This window comes from Ceratotherium simum, chromosome 24, assembly GCF_057802395.1.
Source record: "Ceratotherium simum simum isolate JZ-2026a chromosome 24, ASM5780239v1, whole genome shotgun sequence".
NCBI lineage: Eukaryota > Metazoa > Chordata > Mammalia > Perissodactyla > Rhinocerotidae > Ceratotherium > Ceratotherium simum.
The window spans coordinates 43647977-43668822 of NC_141923.1; the positions used below are offsets into that span (position 1 = coordinate 43647977).

Sequence of the window (20846 nt, forward strand, 5' to 3'; positions counted from 1 at the left end):
CGGGCCGCCAGCAGCGGAGCGCGCGCACTTAACCGCTCAGCCACGGGCTGGCCCATGTGTGATTTACTTTTGTGTGCTGCTACGTGGGACGTGATATTAAAGATGGAGTAGAGTGTGGTAAATTTGAACCGTCCTCTGCTTCTTGAGATACTGCAGTATGAGGTCAACGCTGTTCCCTCTAATTGTGTTAAGAATGGGCACAAGTTCTGGCCTTTGTTCTTGGAAATGCTTTGGGTTTAATTTTGCCTCAATAACAGAGCCGCTTAAATGGTATAGAAGTGGGGAAGATGAGGAAAAGCGTATTGGATGGAATATGCCCTTTGTTTGATTTTAGTAGTGAATTAAATGCTGGACCTCTCCCCCCTGCCCCCCATGCCTGTTCTGGCAAAAACAATGGGAATTTAATAAAAAATAATAATTTTATAACTCTATTAAGATGAATACATGAAACATCTAATACTATTGCCAAATATGTTAGAGAAGGATGAGCATTTTTTTTCTTTTTGTTCGTTTTCATCCTTGCATCATTTTCAAGTGTATTACATGACAGATTATGAAACACAGACTTGCTGGTGATTTCAGTTATTGATTGCCTCTTATGGTAAGTCACTTTGCTGTCTTGTGCTGAAATCATCATACTTTCTCTGGCATTTATGATAAAGCTCTGTTCTTAAGTACCTAGATGCTCTATAAGGTAATACAGTAAATTTTTTAGCACTCAGACTGGTCATCACATGTTTGCTGCTAATGTTCACATAGCCAATGGTATTTCAAAAATATTTAAAATCAATATTATGACGTATTACTATAGAGCTTTGCTTACAAATTCTGCTGTTGAAGAAAGATAACTGACATTCACTCGAAGTTTTCTGGTATATTCTTGTCATGGGGAATTCATTTATTGGTATAATCACAATTAAGTCAACACTATTCTAGAGTTGATTCTTCCCATCTGATTTTTTTTGTGCCTTTGTTGCCCAGCACCAAAACGTTAGCACTGCTTAGTAAGCTCGAGAAATGTTACATAGTGGCTCATGATGACAAAAGGAGTTAGCTTTGTACACTCCCCGCCCATTAGTCCCTTAGGAGCCATTGGTGTTAATCTGTCCACTGTCATGGTATCGCAGTGCTTGTGTTCAAGTAACTCTTGTTTTACTTAATAATGGCCCCAAAGTGCAAGAGTAGTGATGCTGGCAATTCGGATATGCCAAAGAGGAGGCTTAAAGAGCTTCAAGGGAAAAGGTGAAAGTTCTTGACTTAATAAGGGAAGAAAGAAAAAGTGTATGCTGAGGTTGCTAAGATCTACAGTAACTTTTATTACAGTATATTGTTATAATTGTTCTATTTTATTATTATCTATTGTTGTTAATCACTTGCTGTGCTTAATTTATAAATTAACCTTTATCAGAGGTATGTATGTACAGGAAAAAACATGGTATATATAGGGTTTGGTACTATCCGCAGTTTCAGGCATCCCCTGGGGGGCTTGGAACGTATCCCCTGTGGATAAGGGGAGACTAGTGTGTTTATAAAAACATAAATGGTGACAAATCCAAAAATACGGAAAACATTCTAAAGGGTGGTGAATAGATATCATACACACCACACTAGCAATCAATTATTTTATAGACATGTAATCAAGCATGTTTTTCTAGTTTAGCTTATTGGTTAGATGAATTATTTTTAAGAATAGTTTTTTTTTTTTTTTTTTTTGTGGGGAAGATTACCCCTGAGCTAACAGCCTTTGCCAATCCTCCTCTTTTTGCTGAGGAAGATTGGCCCTGAGCTAAAATCTGTGCCCATCCTCCTCTATTCTATACGTGGAATGCCGCCACAGCATGGCTTCATGAGCGATGCATAGGTCCTTGCCCGGGACCAAACCTGTGAACCCGGCGCCGCTGAAGCAGAGTGCCTGAACTTAACCACTACTCCACCGGGCGGCCCCAAGAGTAGTTTTTAATAACAGAAGCAACTGCTTTTCAATGTAGAAGAGAGAGCTCAGCCTCGGGCTAACAAATACCTGATTTATAGGAAACTGCACCCTGCCTCTCCTGAGGGTCATGTTCAGAATCCTGGGCAACAGGATTAGTTCCTTGTGATCTCCTGGGTTCATCCTCTGGGGTTGAGAATCCCTGTGAGGGCTGGTCCGAGCAGGGCTCTCCGTGTGTGGTGGTTTTTGTGCAGTTGTTGAAGAAAACATGTAGCATACAACTGCAGAATGGGCTGTGGAGATTTCAAAGGCATTTTAGTTGTTTGCAGAAAATTAAGGCATTTTTTAAGGCATGATTTTTCAATATGAGGCTGGACATAACTATCCTTTTACTGGTGTAAATGTGAGAATTTTATTGCGTTGGAGTACAAACATTTACAAACCTTGAGAATGCATGGATACCATCAACTGCTCTTTATCAGGCTGTCTTCATAACTGGGAAGTTGTTTTGGCATCACACTACCTCTTGACATTTAAATGCATACATATCCCCAAAGCAAAAGACGAGGAGAAAAATATAATGCATCAATTTAAATGGCTTTACAAGATTCTAAAAATGTTCACACTTGGAATTATTATAGTTGTCCTGAAAGATTTACAGCGATTCTGCCTACATTTACCATTGCCTTTTCTTCTTCAGCCATTCTGCCTCCTTCTACGTTGTTCGGTATCTCCAGACAAAATAGTCTATGGAAATTTCTTCTATAAAAACAATATGAAGAATCTCCAGGGTTTTATCATGCGAAGGAGATTTTCCAGGTGGGCAGAGGGCCTGACACTGCCCCCGCTGGATGTTCTCAAGGTCGCTGCTTCACGTGCCCTTTGAGGAGTCCTATTTCCTATTAAAACTCTAGCTCAAGCGTAGGCGAAAACCCTCTCACTTGCTTCAACTGAAATTAGTAGAAATTTTAAAAATACTTGATTCTAATTTAGCTTATTGGTTAGATGAATTATTTTTAAGAATAGGTCTTTTTTTTTGGGTGTGCATACTAATAAAATTGAAATAGGATAGGTAAACACTTGAACTGATTTCTACACCAAAAAATCAGAATATTTCACAAAAACAATTTTCAGCTCTTCTTGGAAAAATTCTGAGATCTGGCATCACTGAGCTCACATCCCCCTGTTGGCAACAATATGAACACAAAGCAAATAAACCAAGAAAATAAAAAACATAAAGTGAGTTAGGCTCACAAGATACAAATTCCTCTTTGATCTTACCCTGGCTAGTGAGCTCCCAGGGCTCCCATGCTGTGACCCATTCCATGCTCTGAGAAAGTTTTTATATTCTGTACCCAAAATACTGGAACAATTTTTTCAGGCACCTTGCCAGGCTTTCTGGCTTCTCAACTCTTGGCTTGTTTCCAGTAGAGGGTAACTTCTTATTTTCTCCTCCCCATCCCTGCCCCCACATAGAAGAGCCAAGACCCAGATGTCAGTTTCCCCTATGGCCCACTACCAAGTAGGGGACCCCCAAGCCCACATACATATTATCTGTCCTGCTTTCCAGGCTGAAGGACACACCTTCAGTCCCTAGGCAATTGACAGACAGACAACTGTCATGTTTGACACCATGCACATTTTGCCTTTCAGAGGAAATCCCGTCTCTGTTAAAGGCGTGTCATGATTCACGTCTAGGCAATATAATACTGTTCTCACTATACAAGAAATATGCCTTTAGGATAATAGGGTCATTCTGTCACATTCTGTAGCAAATAATACTCAGAGCTATACTACTCCATAAACAGAGGGCTATGAAGTTAAAGTTTAAAGGGGACAAGAAGGAGACACAGAAACAATTCAGCTCAAACTCATCCTCCTTTGTGAAGCCTCTCAGACCACTGCATTGATGAGCAGTGTGGACTGTGGAAAATAGCTCTGATTCTGGTCTCAAATGGACGTTTCCTGAGTTTAAGTCTTAGCTCCATCATGAATAAGCATTGTGGTCTTGATCAGATTATTTAATGTCTTTAGACTTCAGCTTTTCCATCTGTGTAAAGCAGGGATATTGATGTTCCTTCCTATCTCTTGTTGTGAGAATACAGTGAGATCTTGCATGTAACATTCTGAGCATACTTTTTGACATGAAGTAAATACATTAATAAGTATGAAAATTATACATCATCTGTCACTTAAAATTATACATCATTTATCACGTACTACTATGCATTAATTATTATAATGAAATATTCACATCCTCTGCACGCAGCCGTGGCAGGGGCCAGGTAGATACTGTAAGGAAGCGAAGAGGAAGGTGCCTAAGACAGCAGGGAGTGGTGAGTGTGATGCTGTAGAGAGCACACACTCCCTCTGATCCAGACAGATCCTGTTCATATTGTTGCCAGCAGGAGGATGTGAGCTCAGTGATGCCAGATCTCAGAATTTTTCCAAGAAAAGCTGAAAATTCTGATCTTTTTGTGAAATATTCTGATTTTTTGGTGTAGAAATCAGTTCAAGTGTTTACCTATCCTATTTCAATTTTGTTAGTATGCACACCCAAAATGAATCAATCTTCCTAGCCACTGACCATCAGTTGATGCTCTCAACTGAATTCTCCAGACCTCCTTAAGGGCAGGGACAGATCTTTCTGCCTCATTGTGTCCATAGTGGCCTGTGGTACCAGGTGTTGGGTAAATGACCATCGGCGATAGAGGGCATGGTTTTAGGACCATTATCTTGTTTAGTTGATGTGTTTGCTACTTGACTTGCCCTGCTTGTGTTGTTATTGTTTTAAATCCAATGCTTATTTTGGGCCTGAAGTTGAGCACTTTTTATGTGCATGAAGCGGTGGTTCCCAGTCACATTCTGCTGTAAATTCAGTGGGAATTTGCTTAGATTTCTTGCATCCCATTGTGGAGTTGAACATTATTTCATTTCCTTCTCATTGGAATCCATACCAACACTTGCACTCAGGCAGGTAAGGGGAACTCAGTAGACTTAAGTGATTCTTTAAACCCACTTTGGGAAGCCAGAGTGGGAGGGAGGGAAGGAAATGAAGGGTGGGAGGAGGGAGATCCTTCTAGAAAGGTTATTGGAGTTAATGTGTACAAAGATCATTTCCCCCCATGAGTCCCCCCCAAAGTGTGAAAAATGCATGCAGATGGATTATCCTTAGAAAGTTATCATACTCATTTGAAGTGTATACATAATATAAATTGATAAAAATTATATTGGTGCCCTATGAAGGCGTTGCTACTTATTTTGAAGAGGGAGATAATGAATTAAAGTGCTGTTCAGTTTATTTCTGTTCAATCAACAATTATTGAGGACTTATTTTGTGTAAAGCACAGTGCTTGATCCTAGGGGGTGGGGCACAAAGAAGAATAAGACTGAATCTCTGGTTTCAAGGAGCCACATGCACACAGGTATGGTAAGACAAACACATGTCCACAAACTAATATATAAACCTCATTTTGGATTAGTTCAGTCATGTTTTAAAGTCTGAAGAGGAAATCTACTTTCACACATATTTTTGCAAAATCAGTAATCAACCTAACCAACCTATAATTTATCTTTTGAGTGCATGTGGATTCTTATATTCAAGTTTTGTATGTTTGCTTAAAGCAAATATTCCTTTAAGACTACTAAATTACTGAAGAGAAAGATTTTATTCTAATGGGTCAGAATTTATAGATACAATATTAATATAGCCTTTGTATTTCTCTTTATAGCTCCCTTGAGAAATAGAATAGTATTGCTGTAGTCTCATTTTCCAGAGGGAATACATAAGAGGCTGCCATCTGAATCAAAAGTGAGTTGCTTAGCACCAGCCCTGTGGCTTAGCGGTTAAGTGCGTGTGCTCCGCTACTGGCGGCCCGGGTTCGGATCCCGGGCGCGCACCGACGCACCACTTGTCGGGTCATGCTGAGGCCGCGCCCCACATACAGCAACTAGAAGGATGTGCAACTATGACATACAACTATCTACTGGGGCTTTGGGGGAAAAAAAAGGAGGAGGATTGGCAATAGATGTTAGCTCAGAGCCGGTCTTCCTCAGCAAAAAGAGGAAGATTAGCATGGGTGTTAGCTCAGGGCTGATCTCCCTCACAAAAAAAAAAAAAAAAAAAAAGTGAGTTGCTTAATGAATAGGCATTAGACTTACAGTTTTTGCTTTAGAGCTCTATCTATTAAGATAACTCAATTTAATTTGGGGCAGGATTTATAGAAGATAATAGAGAACATACCAATGATATGGGGGTCAAGGCTGACAAGAGATCATGTAACGACCAGTAAATGTGAGGGTAGTTATATAGACCGATCTTCTTAGCTTGCTAACCAGATACAGGAGATGACATTATCAAGAGAAGAATCCTATAATTTAAAGAAAGTAATATTAAATGAAACAAGAAAATATTTAAACATCTATCTGAAATGTAAGTTGAATCCAAAACATTTTGCAACTGGTGTTTGAAGTGGATAGATTATCTTGTCTCAAGCTTTTCTGTTTTCTCATGTATGTAGCTTTTAAATATTGTTAAGGCTAGAATGGAGGAAGTTTCTTATTATTATATTTATTATCATAGAGTTCAAGAAATGTGTATAGGAGGTTTTAAAAAAATCACTGTGAGAAGGCATTTAAAAAAGAGAGAACTAAAGAAATTAAATGAAACGTTTAAAGCAGAATATTTAATAAAAAATAACATTTGAGATTTTATCTAATTTAAAAATGCACCCCAGATTACAGATTTTCCTATGAGTATTTGAAATTGGAGTGTTTGAAAAGCCAATAAAATCTCTCACTCTGCTTGTTAGGCCTTGAAATGTAGATGATATGGATGCTTTTGGAAAGTACATTTTGGATTTCAGCTTCTGATGAAGACTCTGATGGACCCTACTGTAGCAAAATGACTAGATCTTGGGTAAAACACATGCTTTAATGCATGAATGAGATTGCAAGTCAGCAGAAAAATATCCAAGGATTGTACTTGTTAGCTTGATCCATCCCAAATGTGAGCAGAAGGGCAAGGAGTGAGCTGTAAGGAGTAAGCTAACTGGGCAAGTGAAGGTGCTCTGGAGAAATAGTAATGTCAGGAGTCTGCACTGGCTAACAGCAAGAAGAGGGAGGTGGATGGAAATTCCCACATTAAGCCTGTGTCTTTAAAAGGGGAATAAAGTAGTTCCAGGGTTGTATCACAGCCTGACTCCCTACAGAAGCAATTGTAAATCCTCTCTGGAAAAAGCATGTCCAGTTGGATCCACAGATTTCCTACAGATTAAAATCAAGCAAATGTGAGCTTGTAATAAGAGGTTAACAAACTAACAAGGAAACAAATAGCCATAACTGAGAGTCAGCAGAAAAGACGGTTGGCCCACTCCCTACCCAGGACCTTAGATACTCAACCTATCAGATAAGAATATAAAATAATTGTATAAAAAGGTTTAAGAAATCAAAGATGAAACCACAAAAATGAGCATGTAATAAGAGGCTACCGAGAATGACCCAGCAGATTTTAAAAAAGAACCAAATAAAACGTTTAGAAATAAGAATATAATTGTTGGGGAAAAAACCTCTCAATAGTGGGTTAAATATGCATCAGAGAGAATTAGTGAACTGGATCAATTTGAAGACATTATAGAGAGCGCAGCACAAAGAGACAGCAAGCAAGTCAGCGGGCAAGAGAAGCTAAGCTATTTGGAGGAGAGAGTGAGACTTTCTCACTGGTGTCCAGTCAGGGTCCCCGCAGGAGAAAATAGAGCAGTTGGAAGTGAGAAAAGATTTGTAGTGCTAATGGCTAAAAATTTTTCCGGAACTGATACAAGACATGAATCCATGGACACAGCACAAAATGTACCACGCAAGATAGATAAACCATCAGAAATGCAAACACACGTACACCAAAAGACATGTACAGAAGTGTTCACAGCAACATTATTTGAAAAAGCTAAAAACTTCAAAAGATCTAAATGTCCACCACCAGCAAAATGGACAAATAAGTAGTGGTGTGTTAATCCAGTGGAAAACTATATTGTACTAAAAGCGAAAACTAAAAGTGAATGAATGATTGCTGCATGCAACAATATGGGTGATTCTCACAGTGAAAGAAGCTAGGCACAGAGAAATACATACTGTAAAAAACCAATAAATCGAATCGATGGTGTTGGAGGTTAGGATAGTTGCTTACCTTTGAGGTTGTAATGGAGGCATAAAGGGGACTTCTGGGGCAGTGGAATGTTCCTTATTATTATTATTGTTTTTAAATTTGGGTGGTGGATAATTTGGGTGGTGGATATGCTGGTCTGTTCACTTTGTAATAGTTTATTAAGCTATAGATTTATGGTTTGTCGACTTTTTATTTGTATGTTATACTTCAATAAAAAAGTTAAAAACAGGGAAGTGCTCACAAAGATACATTGTAGTGAAATTGAAGAATAATGAAGACAGAGAAACGTCTTAAAATCCAGGTTTTAAGGAACAAATCCAGAGGATAAAGACATATTATCTACAAGGAACAGTGTTTAGATTGAGAGCAGACTTCGGAGCAGCAGTAATGGAAGTGGAAACTAGAAGACAGGGGAATTACACCTTCGAAGTGCTGAGCGAAATGAACTGGTCACCTAGAATCACGCGCCCGTACTTTTTAAGAACAAGGGTAAAATAAAAGCATTTTTATATAAGCAGAGTTTACTGACAACAGATTTCAGAAAAGGAACTTCTGAAGGACGCATCTAAGGAAGAAGACAATAATCCCAGGTGGAAGGAGGAATAGTGAACAGTTGCTAAACATGCAGGTAAATCATAAGCACCCATAAGTCATAACAAATATACAGATCTATTACTTGTATAAAATAATATAGTAATTTCTAATTTATGGAGTAATAAGAAAGATCTAAAATAGTGGGTAACAGAGTATATACTGGGAAAATATAATGACGTGATCAGGATTAAATGCTCTAAAGCCCTTTTTAATGAGTGGTAAGATAGTGATTAAGTTTAGTCTTTGTTTCAGTAAATATACATGGTAAATTTTAATTAAAATTAATACATGGTAAATTTAGTGGACTAAAGATGATGTTAGCTGTGGGTTTCTCATAGATGTCCTTTATCAGATTGAAGTTGTCTCCTTTTCCTAGTTTGCTGAAACTTTTTTTGTCACAGGTGGGTATTGGATTTTGTCAAATGCTTTTTCTGAAGCCACTTTTCTGCACCTGTTGAGATGATGATATGGTTTTTCATAATTACAGTGCTAATTACACTGTCTGATTTTCAGATGCTAAAGCAACTTTGTGTTTCTGGGATAAGCCCAGAACTGGTCATGATGTATTATCCTTTTTATATATTGGATTTGCTTTGCTAAATTTTTTTAACAAAATAAAATTTAAGATGAAAAGCATTAATGGACGTAGATAAAATACTATTATACTTAACTATTAAAGAATACACATTATCTTCAAGCACATATGAAATATTTATAAAAGCTGACCATGTACTATTCCATAAAGCAATCTTGACAAATTTCAAAGAATTGATATCATGTAGGCTGCATTCCCTGATGGCTGTTCAATTCAGTTAGAAATTAAAAATAAAAAAAGATAAGTTGTCCCATACTTTTGAAAATTAAAAAACACACTTCTCAATAACTTATGGATCAAAGAAGAAATCATAATAGAAAATAAAAATAATTAGAACTGAATCATAGTGAAAATATTATATGAAAACTTGTAAGATGAAGGTAAAGGGATATTTAAAGGGAACTGTTTAGCTTTTAAAGCTTCTATTAGAAAAGAAGAAAGCCTGAAAATTAATGTGCTAAGCAGCCTCCACCTTAAGCTATAAAGACAAGAGAACTCCAAAGAAAATAGAAGGAATGAAGTAATAAAAATAAGATTTCATTATTTTATTTACTTGACTGTTTGTAAAATTTGTATGGAAGAACAAAAGCCCAAGAAATAGCCACTGCACTGCTGAAGAAGAAGAAGAAATTGGAGGAGGGGGCACTTGTTCTACTAGGTATTAGGACTTATAAAGCTCTTGTTTTATATATTCGGACAGTGTGGTCCTGGACAGAGAGGTGCAGAATGACTAGTGGAACAAACACACTAGTTGAACAGACACACTTCCGGGGGGGTCCTTGATGTATGATAGAGATGGTACTGCAGAGCGGTATGGAAGGCACTTTTTTTTTTCCATAATAGTTCTGGGGCAATATGCAAAAAAAATTAAATCAGATAGAATGTAACATGATACACAAAAAGCAATTCCGTTGGTTTAAAAACATGTGAAAGGTTAAACTTAAAGATTTGAGAAAATTATAGAGTATCTTTCTGAACTAATGATGCAGAAGGATATTTTTTAGCTATGACACAAAAATTGCTAACCATAAAAGAAAATATTGATAAATTCCTCTGTGTTAAAACTAAAAACTTTTATAAAAAGATATTAGAAAGGCAGTGAAAGTACAAGTTCTAAAACTAGAGAAGGTGTTTGTGATATATAACTGATACAGGATTGGTGTCCAGAATAGAAAGAACCTCAAAAAATCAACAGGAAAATGACAGACAACCCCCCTTCCAAATGAGCAAACATATGGATAAGCGTTTTACAGAGATCCACAAACATATACACAACCTTATTAGTAATCAGGGAAATGCAAATTACATCTGCGGTGACATCATTATTTTATATGCACTGTTTTGAAAAAAATTAACGTTTGACAACACCAAAGGTGGGGGGGATGTAGAACTAAGGAAATTTATCCAGACATTATCTAGAACATTGAATACTTTTATTCCTTTTGACCCAGCAATTCTACTTTTAGGAATATACCCTAGAGAAAACTTGGAATAGGTACACTAGGAGTCACGTATACGAGTGTTCATAACAGCACAATGCGTATCAGCAAAATAATTGGCAACACCTAAATAACCCAAATGTTTATTGACATGAGGATAAATAAGTAAATTGTGGCTTATTTGCATAATGGAAAACCATTAATCAGTGAAATTAACAAACCAGTTTTGTACAAGATGTGTGAAACTTAAAACCATAATTTTGAATTAAAAAACGATCCCAGAATATAACATGCAGTAATTTTTTATGGCATTAAGCAGAAGAAGGTAGTTAAGAAGAGAGAGGAATATGCAAATAGATGCAACAATATTGGTAATATTCCAGTTCTTAAGTCAAATGGTGAAAAAAATAATAATTTTATTATTAAGCTTAATAACATAAACATTGTAGATATATTCTCTTGTTTGTATCTAATATTACATGATAAAAATGTAAAAACACTTAATTGGCAGGAATATTTAAGATTTTAGAAATGTAGTGCTGGCCCGGTGGCTTAGTGGTTAAGTGTGCGCGCTCCGCTGCTGGCGGCCTGGGTTCGGATCCTGGGCACGCACCGACGCACTGCTTGTCCGGCCATGCTGAGGCCACGTCCCACATGCAGCAACTAGAAGGATGTGCAACTATGACATACAACTATCTACTGGGGCTTTGGGGAAAAAAAGGAGGAGGATTGGCAATAGATGTTAGCTCAGAGCTGGTCTTCCTCAGCAAAAAGAGGAGGATTAGCATGGATGTTAGCTCAGGGCTGATCTCCCTCACAAAAAAAAAAAAAAAAAAGATTTTAGAAATGTAATGGAATTTTGTAAATTCTAAGTCAGCTTGACATTGTTAGCTGCTGGATTTTGTGGTCATTATTTCAGAAACTTCTGGAGTTCTTCAGTCCCTTCTGATCCCAGAGAGCCATCTGCTGGAGAATCACTTCATGTCCTCAAAACAGGTTTCTTTTCTAGTTTGTAAGTTTTGTGCCCAATTAGAGGCCAAGTTAAAAAAAATCTGGAAAATAAGAGCAGTGCCATCCTTAGTGCATCAGTTGCTCTTTAGGTGTGGAGACTGTTCTGCTACGGTGGCTTTTGATTATACTGTATAGGGGTCCCCAGGAGAAGGCATACCAACAAACCTTTCTTCTTTTGGAAAGATGCCACTGAGGTGTGGGAGCCACTCCCTCTAGAGAGGAAGTGTGAGAAAGGCTAATAGGTGCTCAACCTCTGCCCAGAGAAGCCGCCCTGTTTCTTTTCATGGCATCCTTCCCCTTCGGCATGTGCCCTAACTTACTTACTTTAGCTTTAATTTTCAACTTTGTAAAGGAAAGAAAAAGGCCACTAGAAAGAGAGGTTCGATACTTAAAACTAATGAATAAATAGTCAAGAGACAAGGATTCAAATTGATCATTACTGTTCCAAAGAGACAGAAAGTACCAGCGAGATCCAATTCTTCCTGTAACTCAAGGATAGACAGCTTATGTTGGGGAATGAGTATTACTGCTGGGGTTCTTCTGCTCGCATTGTGGGGATGACATATTCTCAACTAAGGTTCCCCTTAGTCTTGTTAGTAATACTCTGGGAATGCTAGCTACGTCTGTGTCTTCTGGAAACCTAAAAATATCTAAACTGTGATAAAAATGGAATGAGAGAAACTGAGCACCTTTGGTGGGAACTGGCTATGAAGTGGCAACTGGACTTTGTAGCAGAGTCAGATTACTCAGGTAGGGGACACAGGGTGAATTTTCTACATCTTCTATGGATTTTGTTGGGCCATGGCCCCGGACCTGACCAAAATTAAAACTCTTGGTTTCGGTGACCTTAGGCAGGAATGTTTGCAGTAAATAAAGAAAACAGGCCTGAGTTAGCGAATCAAAAATTCTGGGTTTAACAGACCCATTTGAGGCCCTGCTGTGATATTTGAGCACCCACGGCAATTATATCCCCAGCTAAGTAGGCTGTAGGTAAAACAAAGCTTATAAAACCTGCTCTCTGTTAAGCCAACAACGTTCAGTTTGGAGAATAATACCTGCCAAGCATTTTGAGTCCCTCAGAAGAAAAGCCCCATGGAAGTACAAAGTATTGTTATGGGTTATGAGACAGCCATTAAGAGATTCTGTCAGAGTGGCCAGACAGATGAAATTGGCTCAGAGAGGGTGCTGTCTAGACACATTTTTTTCTCCCTGTCACTTGTGACAGGACATTTCTCTATTTACGCTGCGGACGCACTGCTTTATATCACCAAGCATCTCTTAGCCATGTGGCGCTGTCACCTGACATCTCTGTTTAATGTTTTGCAGTTTTAATTTGAGCTGTTCCAGTTCACCTCAAGCCCAGCAATCAGAAATTGAACCATGTCCTAGTGCCTGTTGCATGCTGCGCTGTCTACTGTCCCAACACCTGTGTTAAGTTTTTTGGCTGATACCCAAGTCAGTGTTTTCACTATTGGTAGGTATCAGAATTCTTGGCAGTGGACATGCTAGCAAGAGCATCTTGATCCTAAGTGACTTGATCTTGGTAAGAATACTATGGAAAAACCCATTAGCTCCACGGCAGGGAACCTCAGTCAAGGCCTGGCTTTGCTCCTGACTTCAGTGGGACACCTTGAGTAGATGCTGGTTCAGCAGGAATGAAAAGGGAGTTTTATGTAACTTGTGTCCTGTGTTTGGGAGTGGGAACAGTGCGAAGTGGTGGGAGGATTTTGTCTGTCACAAGAGATGGTTATTCAGAAACCATCATTACTGCCCCTTGATTGCTGTTAGCATCACTGTTATCGTTTGGTATTATGGAGTAATCAGTGTCAAGTCAACGTGGGAAAAAGAGGCGTCAGTACGTCCATTCCAGGGGCCCTGACTAGAAGGACTTCTCAGGCTGAATTCTCTGAACTTTCACTTCCCTGGGTTGCAGTGTTTTCTTAGAGATTCTCAGGACAAATATAACTCCAAGTCTTTGAGTGCTGTCACCGGATGTTGATGTATGAGGTGTATCTGTTATATATGGTAAACTAAGAGCATTGCCTCTTTTTAGAGGTTCATTTTTTCTTTTTCTGTGCCATCTTTATGTGGAATAATTGTCTGTATGTGTGTGGGTGTTTACCTTGACCCACATGCTTGTTTGGGATTCAGATAAGTGAAAATAAAATGTGGAGCTTATTTTAACAAAATTACAAAATTCACAAAGCATTACCCTATGACCTTTTTTTTTTGTGAGGAAGACCAGCCCTGAGCTAACATCCAATGCCAATCCTCCTCTTTTTTGCTGAGGAAGACTGGCCCTGGGCTAACATCTGTGCCCATCTTCCTCTACTTTATATGGGACGCCGCCACAGCATGGCTTAACAAGTGGTGTGTCGGTGCGCGCCTGGGATCCGAACCGGCGAACCCCGGGCCACCACAGCGGAGCGTGCGCACTTAACCGCTTGCGCCACTGGGCTGGCCCCTACCCTATGACCTTTAAATATAACCTGGTAGTGTCATTTGAATGAGTTCTTCCTTTAGTTTTAGTTCTTTGGATCAGGCATCCTGTTATTGTTTTGGCACAGTTTTATTTGCTGAACCTTTATTTCATGTCATCGTCCTTTGTGTTCAGAGGTGTTCATGACATCATTATTTCTGTTTCTTGGGTGTAATTAGTTGAAAGACTGGCTGAGATACGAATGACTTTCTCTTCAGTATTTATGAATGCAAGGTGAATGCGTACAACTCTGGTTTATTTTGCACCTGTTGGTCTTATATGTTGCCTTTGTGCTTGTTGCAAGATTATTCAGAAGAACATGTTACTAATTATTTACTAAATGTTGCTTTGGGTTTCCTTAGATCTAGCCATTGTTAAAAACCTGGATCTAGCTCATTGTTTATGCCTTCATTCGTCCATCCATTCATTCAGCAAATAGTTACTGAGCACTGCTGATTGCCAAGCACGGTGCTGGTCATTGGTGATACAGCAGAGGACCAGACTATCCCTCCTTCGTCCAATACTTTTCCACCTCTCTGGGTCAAGGTGCTATAAAATATGTTATTTTGCTAATATTTGGAAAGGTGAGCATACCTCTTTTGTTACTGATCTGTGATAGTAGTCAGTGTTCCACTGGAAATTGCAGCAGTGTACAATGACCTACTACTAAAGATGTTTAACAGCTACAAAATGATTTTAGGCTCCTAAAAAATAAGAAATTTTTTTTGGCAGAAAAAGATAATGAGGAAGTAAGGCTAGACAGAAAGAGAAATCTCACTCCTGTAAGGCTTGTCTTCCTCCTGTCTTCTTTACACAGTTCTTAAACCTTCTTTTTTCTATAGCTACCTCCTCAGCCTTGCTCTGTGATGCCTCACATATTAAAATTGACACATAGTAAACCTTATAAGTTTCTTTGGGCAAAGGGTGGGGTTGGTGGTACAAGGAGAAGGCTTTCCTCTTTCCTCCCACGTGTCAGTCAGGGTTCTTCCTTCCTTTCCAGTAGTGTAAATTGTATACTACTCAGTTTCTGGGAGAGTGCTCTTTGGTTTCATTGTCTGACTTGGAGTTAGATGTCTCATGAAGGGCATTTCAGGACAGGGAGCAGGAGAAAGAAGGCCCTACCCTGGTGGGTGGGTGTGGGAGAGACTGTGAGACATGAGACTCATTGACCTCAGCAATGTCCTTCGAATCTCGTCATGAAGGCGACAACCTTTCTGTTGGCCTAGACTTGCAGCCCTCTCTTTGAGATGCAAAAGGATGGAGTAAGATGACTTTTGAGGTTACTTTCATTTTTTTATAGCTCTGGACTTAATTTTTTCCTCAAGTTTATTGAGGTATAACTGACAAATAATATTGTAACATGTTTCAAGTATACATTGTGGTGAGTTGATATACGTATACGTTGTGAAAGGAGTCCTACAATCGAGTTAATTAACACATCCATCACCTCACATATTTACCTTTTTTTGTGTTTGAGAACATTTAAGTTCTGCTCTTTTAGCAAATTTCAATTATACATACAGTGTTATCAACTGTAGTCACCATGTTTTACATTAGACCCTCAGACCTTATTCATCTTATAGCTGAACTTTTGTACCCTTTTACCAACCTCTCCTCATTTCCCTCAACTCCCAGCCTGTGGCAACCTCTTCTCTACCCTCTGATTCTATAGGCTTGACTTTTTTTTAGACTCCACGTGTAAATGATACCATGTGGTATTTGTCTCCCTCTGTTTGACTTATTTCACTTAGCATAAAGCCCTCTCGGTTCATCCATGTTGTCACAAATGACAATATTTCCTTCTTTTTTATGGCTGAATAATATTCCTGTGTGTGTGTGTGAATATACACACACACATACATACACACACACATACATACCACATTTTCTTTATCCATTCATCCATCAGTGGACACTTAAGTTGTTTCCGTATCTTGGCTATTGTGACTAATGCTACAGTGAACGTGGGAGTACAGATATCTCTTTGAGATAATGATTTTGTTTCTTTTGGATGTGTACCCAAGAGTGGGATTGCTGGATCTTATAGGTCTGTACCTTAAAGAGGAGGAATTAATTGTGTGCATGGAGGACCAAGTAGAAGTTGTTCTTGGGGGTGGTAGTGGTCAGAGGACACCAGTTCAGTGAAGAGCTTTGCCTTTGTGTTCCTAGGGGATCGATATCATAGTGTCACAATTATTCTGTCAGTTACAACCTTCTTAGGTTTGTGGAGAGGAAAGGCAACTAAAAGTGATTTTATAATGCTTTAAAAATAAACAAATGTTCTTTTTAGCCTTTGACCAATTTCTGTCTACAGGAGGAAGGTCAGCAAAGCCCTTCATCAAAGGTCGTCAAATAGTCCTGATGATCCCCATAGTTTTCCCCATAATCCAATGACCCCATTGCTTTTTCTCTATCCAGCTTCCTCCTCAGCTTCTCTGTGATTAGAAACCTGCTCCATCTTTATAATTACTCCCTTCACACACAATCAACTACCTCCCTCCCTCACTCCTCCCTAGTTGAGCTCTCCTAGCAAAACTTGCCACTGATTGAATCTCTGCCTGCTCCACCCCCTCCACCCGTGCCTGCACCCAAGCAGCTGATGTGGCTGGAGAAAACCACATAACCATCTTAACTTGTCTCACTTTAAATTTATGACGTCACATCTCAGGTGGGCCCACAGAGCTGCCTGGCAGTCTTACAACTTTTTCCCTGAGAATTCACTCGCCCACTCTCCAAGATGACTCTGTCACCCTTTCTCCTCTCACCTCAAGCCACCAACATTTCTCTTTTCCTTTCCAGTTTTTCATTTTACTGAGAAAATAAAAGAAATATGAAGATAACCTTCCCTTATTCCCACCACCAAATATACCCACTTGCCTGCACCTGTGCTGGCTGCAGTGAGGATGTATGTGAGCCCGCCGTGCACTGGATCCTGTCCCCTCCCAGTAATAGCAAAAAAGCCAACATTATAGTGGCCACTGTGTGCCAGGCTTGGTTCTAAGTCCCTTGTGTATTAACTAATGTAATCCTCACAACAGCCTGTGACGTAGGAATGATGCCAGTTTTACAGATGAGAAAGCTGAGGTGTAGCAAAGTTCAGTAACTAATCACACAGCTGGATAAGTTTGTTTGGCCAGGGTGCATGTACGTAACGGCTCATCTTTCCGGGCATTCCTCCAGCGGCTCTCTCTCCCCCGCATCACCGATTTCCCCTTCTCCAGCAGATCTTACCCATCAATTACAAACCAATTCTAGTATCTCCAATTTAAAAACCTACACTTGATGCCTTAACTCCCTCCAGCTACCCTCTAATGTCTCTGTTCTCTTTCTCAAATTTCTTGTGAGAGTTTTCTATATTTGCTGTGTCTACTTCTTTTTTTCTAATTTTCTTTTGAACCACTCCAGTCTGGCTTTTGTCCCTGCCATTCCGCAGAAACAACTTTGGTCGAGGTCACTAATGACCTTCAAAATGTCAAAGCCAGAGGGACATTCTCAGTTTTTTGCTCAGCCCCTCAGAAATGTTTTGTTCATTTGGCTTCCTTGACACCACGCTCGAGGGGCCTTGGCTCTTCTCCCACCTCAGCGGTCACTTCTCTGTCTGCTTGGCTGGATCTCCCTCTGCTGGCCAACCTCTCAGTGTTCCGTTGCCCAGGGCTTGGGCTGGACCTCTTCCCTTTCTGTGCACACTCATTCTCTTGGTGATCTCAGCCAGCCTCAAGGCTTTAGATATTATTTATAAGTAGATGACTCCTAGATTTTTATCTCTAGCTTTGAACTTCCTGTTACTTCCAGCGTTTCCATTTGGATGTCATACATAGCCATCACATAATTAATGTCTCAAATAAAATTCTTGATTTTGCTCTTTATCCTGTAGTTCTCATTTTTAGTAAAGTGAGATGTTCCTCCCACATCTCACCTCATAATTACCAGCAGGGCTCTACCTTCAAATTATGTCCCAGATCTAACCACCTGGCCCTCCTTCCAGGAGGACCGACACCTTTGTCCAAAGCACTGTCATCTGTTCTCTGGGTTTTGAAATAGTCTCCTAATGGGTCTCCCTGCTTTGTCTCTTGCTGTGATCTAGCCTGTTCCCACCCTGCAACCAGAGTCGTCGTTTATGAATGCATGTCAGATCTGGCCCCTGTCTACTCTTCCTCCCTCATTTCCTAGATTCTGTCTCTTCCTGCCCCACTTCCCATTCTTTGAATACAGCAAACACACATCTGCCTCTAGGCTTTTGCCCTTGCTGTTCCCCTCTGCAGTGAATGCTCTTCCTGTAGATGTTGACCTAGATTAAACAAGATAGTTCATTATTTTGGTGTGATCTTTGTTCAGACCTTACCTGATCAGAAAAACTTTCCTTGATCTCCCCATCTAAAATAGCAGCGCCTGGCATTTTCTGTCTTCTTGCCAGTTTTAATCAAAGTGTGATGTTGTATTGTGTATTTGTGTATCTGTTTGCTGTATGTCTCCTTGAGTGGCATATCATCTCCATGAAGACAGAGACATTATTGCTCTCTCCCTAGCTCCTGGAACTAGATGCTTGATAAATGTTTGCTGAATTTTTGGAATAGTGACAAGTATTAAGTCCTACAAAGTTAAAGGACATATAAGAATAACAAAGATTAGAGGTAATATTTTTTTAAAAGTTAAAAACTTGAGCGGGGCTGGCCTGGTGGTGTAGTGGTTAAGCGGTGTGGTCTGCTGTGGCGGTCCGAGGGTTCGCAGGTTTGGATCCCGGGCGCACACCTACTCACCGCTTGTCAGGCCTTGCTGTGGCAGATTCCCATATAAAGTAGAGGAAGATGGGCATGGATGTTAGCCCAGGGCCAGTCTTCCTCAAGCAAAAAAAGAGGATTGGCAGATGTTAGCTCAGGGCTGATCTTCCTCACAAAACAAACAAACAAAAAAACTCTTGAGAGATGAAATGATAGATGAAGGGGTGTGTGTGGAGAAAATTGTCTGGAAGCAGAAAAGGAGAGTCTCAGAATTCTTGAGTGGCTCTAATCCTCCCTCCTCTCTTCTCTTCTTCCCCGTCCGAGGAGTTTCCTGTTGCCAGAGTGGCTGTGTTGAGAGCCCAGGGGGGAGGGGGGGCCCTTCAGTGAACTTCTTGGGCTCTCCTCAGGGGTTTCCGGGGAGCCTCCATGGTGGGGGGGGGGCCCTCAGAGTATTCCCAGAAAATTAAAATTAGTGAAACAAAATGAAATTGGGGATCTTACGTTCTCTAAACTGGCTCCACTTAAAAATTGAAAATAACAGATTGTGATTTAACTCTTACGATGATGGTAATGATAGTGATTTTTTTCAGGTGTTACATTTCTGACTGACCTTGGTCAATACCCCATTTCCCAGGCCCCTTGAGAGCTGGACTGAGAACATTGATGTAATTGGTTTCCGTTTCCTGGCTCACTCCTCTGTAGGCAGCACAGATCCAGGAGTGGATTTATGTAGCTCTCACTTCACATTGTTGTGAGTTCTACTCACTGATGTGGAAGAAGACTGGAAAGAAAACTGTGCCAAAATAAGGAATTCTCTCGTGTAGTATTGTGAGATATAAAGGAATTGGAACGCTCCTTTTAAATTCTGTTAGGATTTCGGGGTGCTTTCTAATGGATAAATCTTTAATGACCTTCAGGAAACCAGGAAGGGGATGTTTCCTATCCTTGTAAATATAAATATGACTTTAATAAAAATTCATATTACCTGAACTTTGACTCCCAAGAAACATGATGCATGATAATTATCTGACATAACTGTGATTTTGAAAGTTTAAAATGTAGGTATATATAAAATATATAAATATATAAATAAAAATAAAAATATAAATATATAAAATATAAAATATATAAAATGTAGGTGGGCACATAATTCCTCAAAGCTTGCATTGTCCGACTTTGGCTATAAAATTTGTTTCAAAAGGCAAGCCCAATTATTTTGTAGTGTTTGGGTCATTTTAAAAGATTCATTACATGCACTCACTGTATTTCTTCATGTTTCCCTTTGATTTCTTTTTGGCTAGAGGGAGAAGAAGATGAGGATGAAGAAGATGAGGAGGAGGAAGACGAAGAAGAGGAAGATGAGGAAGATGAGGAGGAAGATGAGGAAGATAAAGATGCAGACGCTCTGGATGAGAGCTTGGATGGTGACGCTGAGCTGCCTGGATTTACTCTCCCTGGCCTCACGTCCCAGGAGCCGGGCTCAGAGCAGGGCAACATGGTCCCCTTGGAAAGAGTCACCTACCAGGTGCCAGCTGCCATCGAGTGGAAACAGCAGAATCAGGGCCTGGGTAAGAGTCTGTGTGTTCCCTCTCTCCTCCCTCCCCTTCTTTGACTTTTCTAAGGTGACAGCTTGCTTTCATTGGCGTCGATTAAGGAGCAAAATGGATTTTTGGTTTATGTGTATGGGTGCTTCAGTTGGGAGAAAGTTAGCTTTTCTTCGACGTGTTTTATTTGTGCTCTTAAATAGCCAGGCTGCAGGCAGTCTCCAGCTGCCGCGAAGAGCACAGTTACCTCAGTTTTGGAAGGAATTCCGTCTCTCCTTCCCGGCTGGAAGACAGCTGCAGGCTCTGGGAGCACTTCCAGATGGGGAGGAGATGTGTATAACCAGTCTGCTGAACTAGAGCGTGAGTGGACTGGAGT

At 39.8% G+C, this 20846-nt stretch overlaps 1 protein-coding gene across 1 annotated transcript in view; it reads left to right on the forward strand.

Moving 5' to 3' along the window:
• Positions 1–20846, forward strand: part of ARMH4 (armadillo like helical domain containing 4) — a 123713-nt gene that overhangs the window by 23130 nt on the left and 79737 nt on the right. Inside the window, exon 5 of the mRNA XM_004426194.3 lies at positions 20228–20494. Within this exon, the coding sequence (XP_004426251.2) occupies positions 20228–20494 (267 nt within the window). The remainder of the gene's footprint in view (positions 1–20227; positions 20495–20846) is intronic.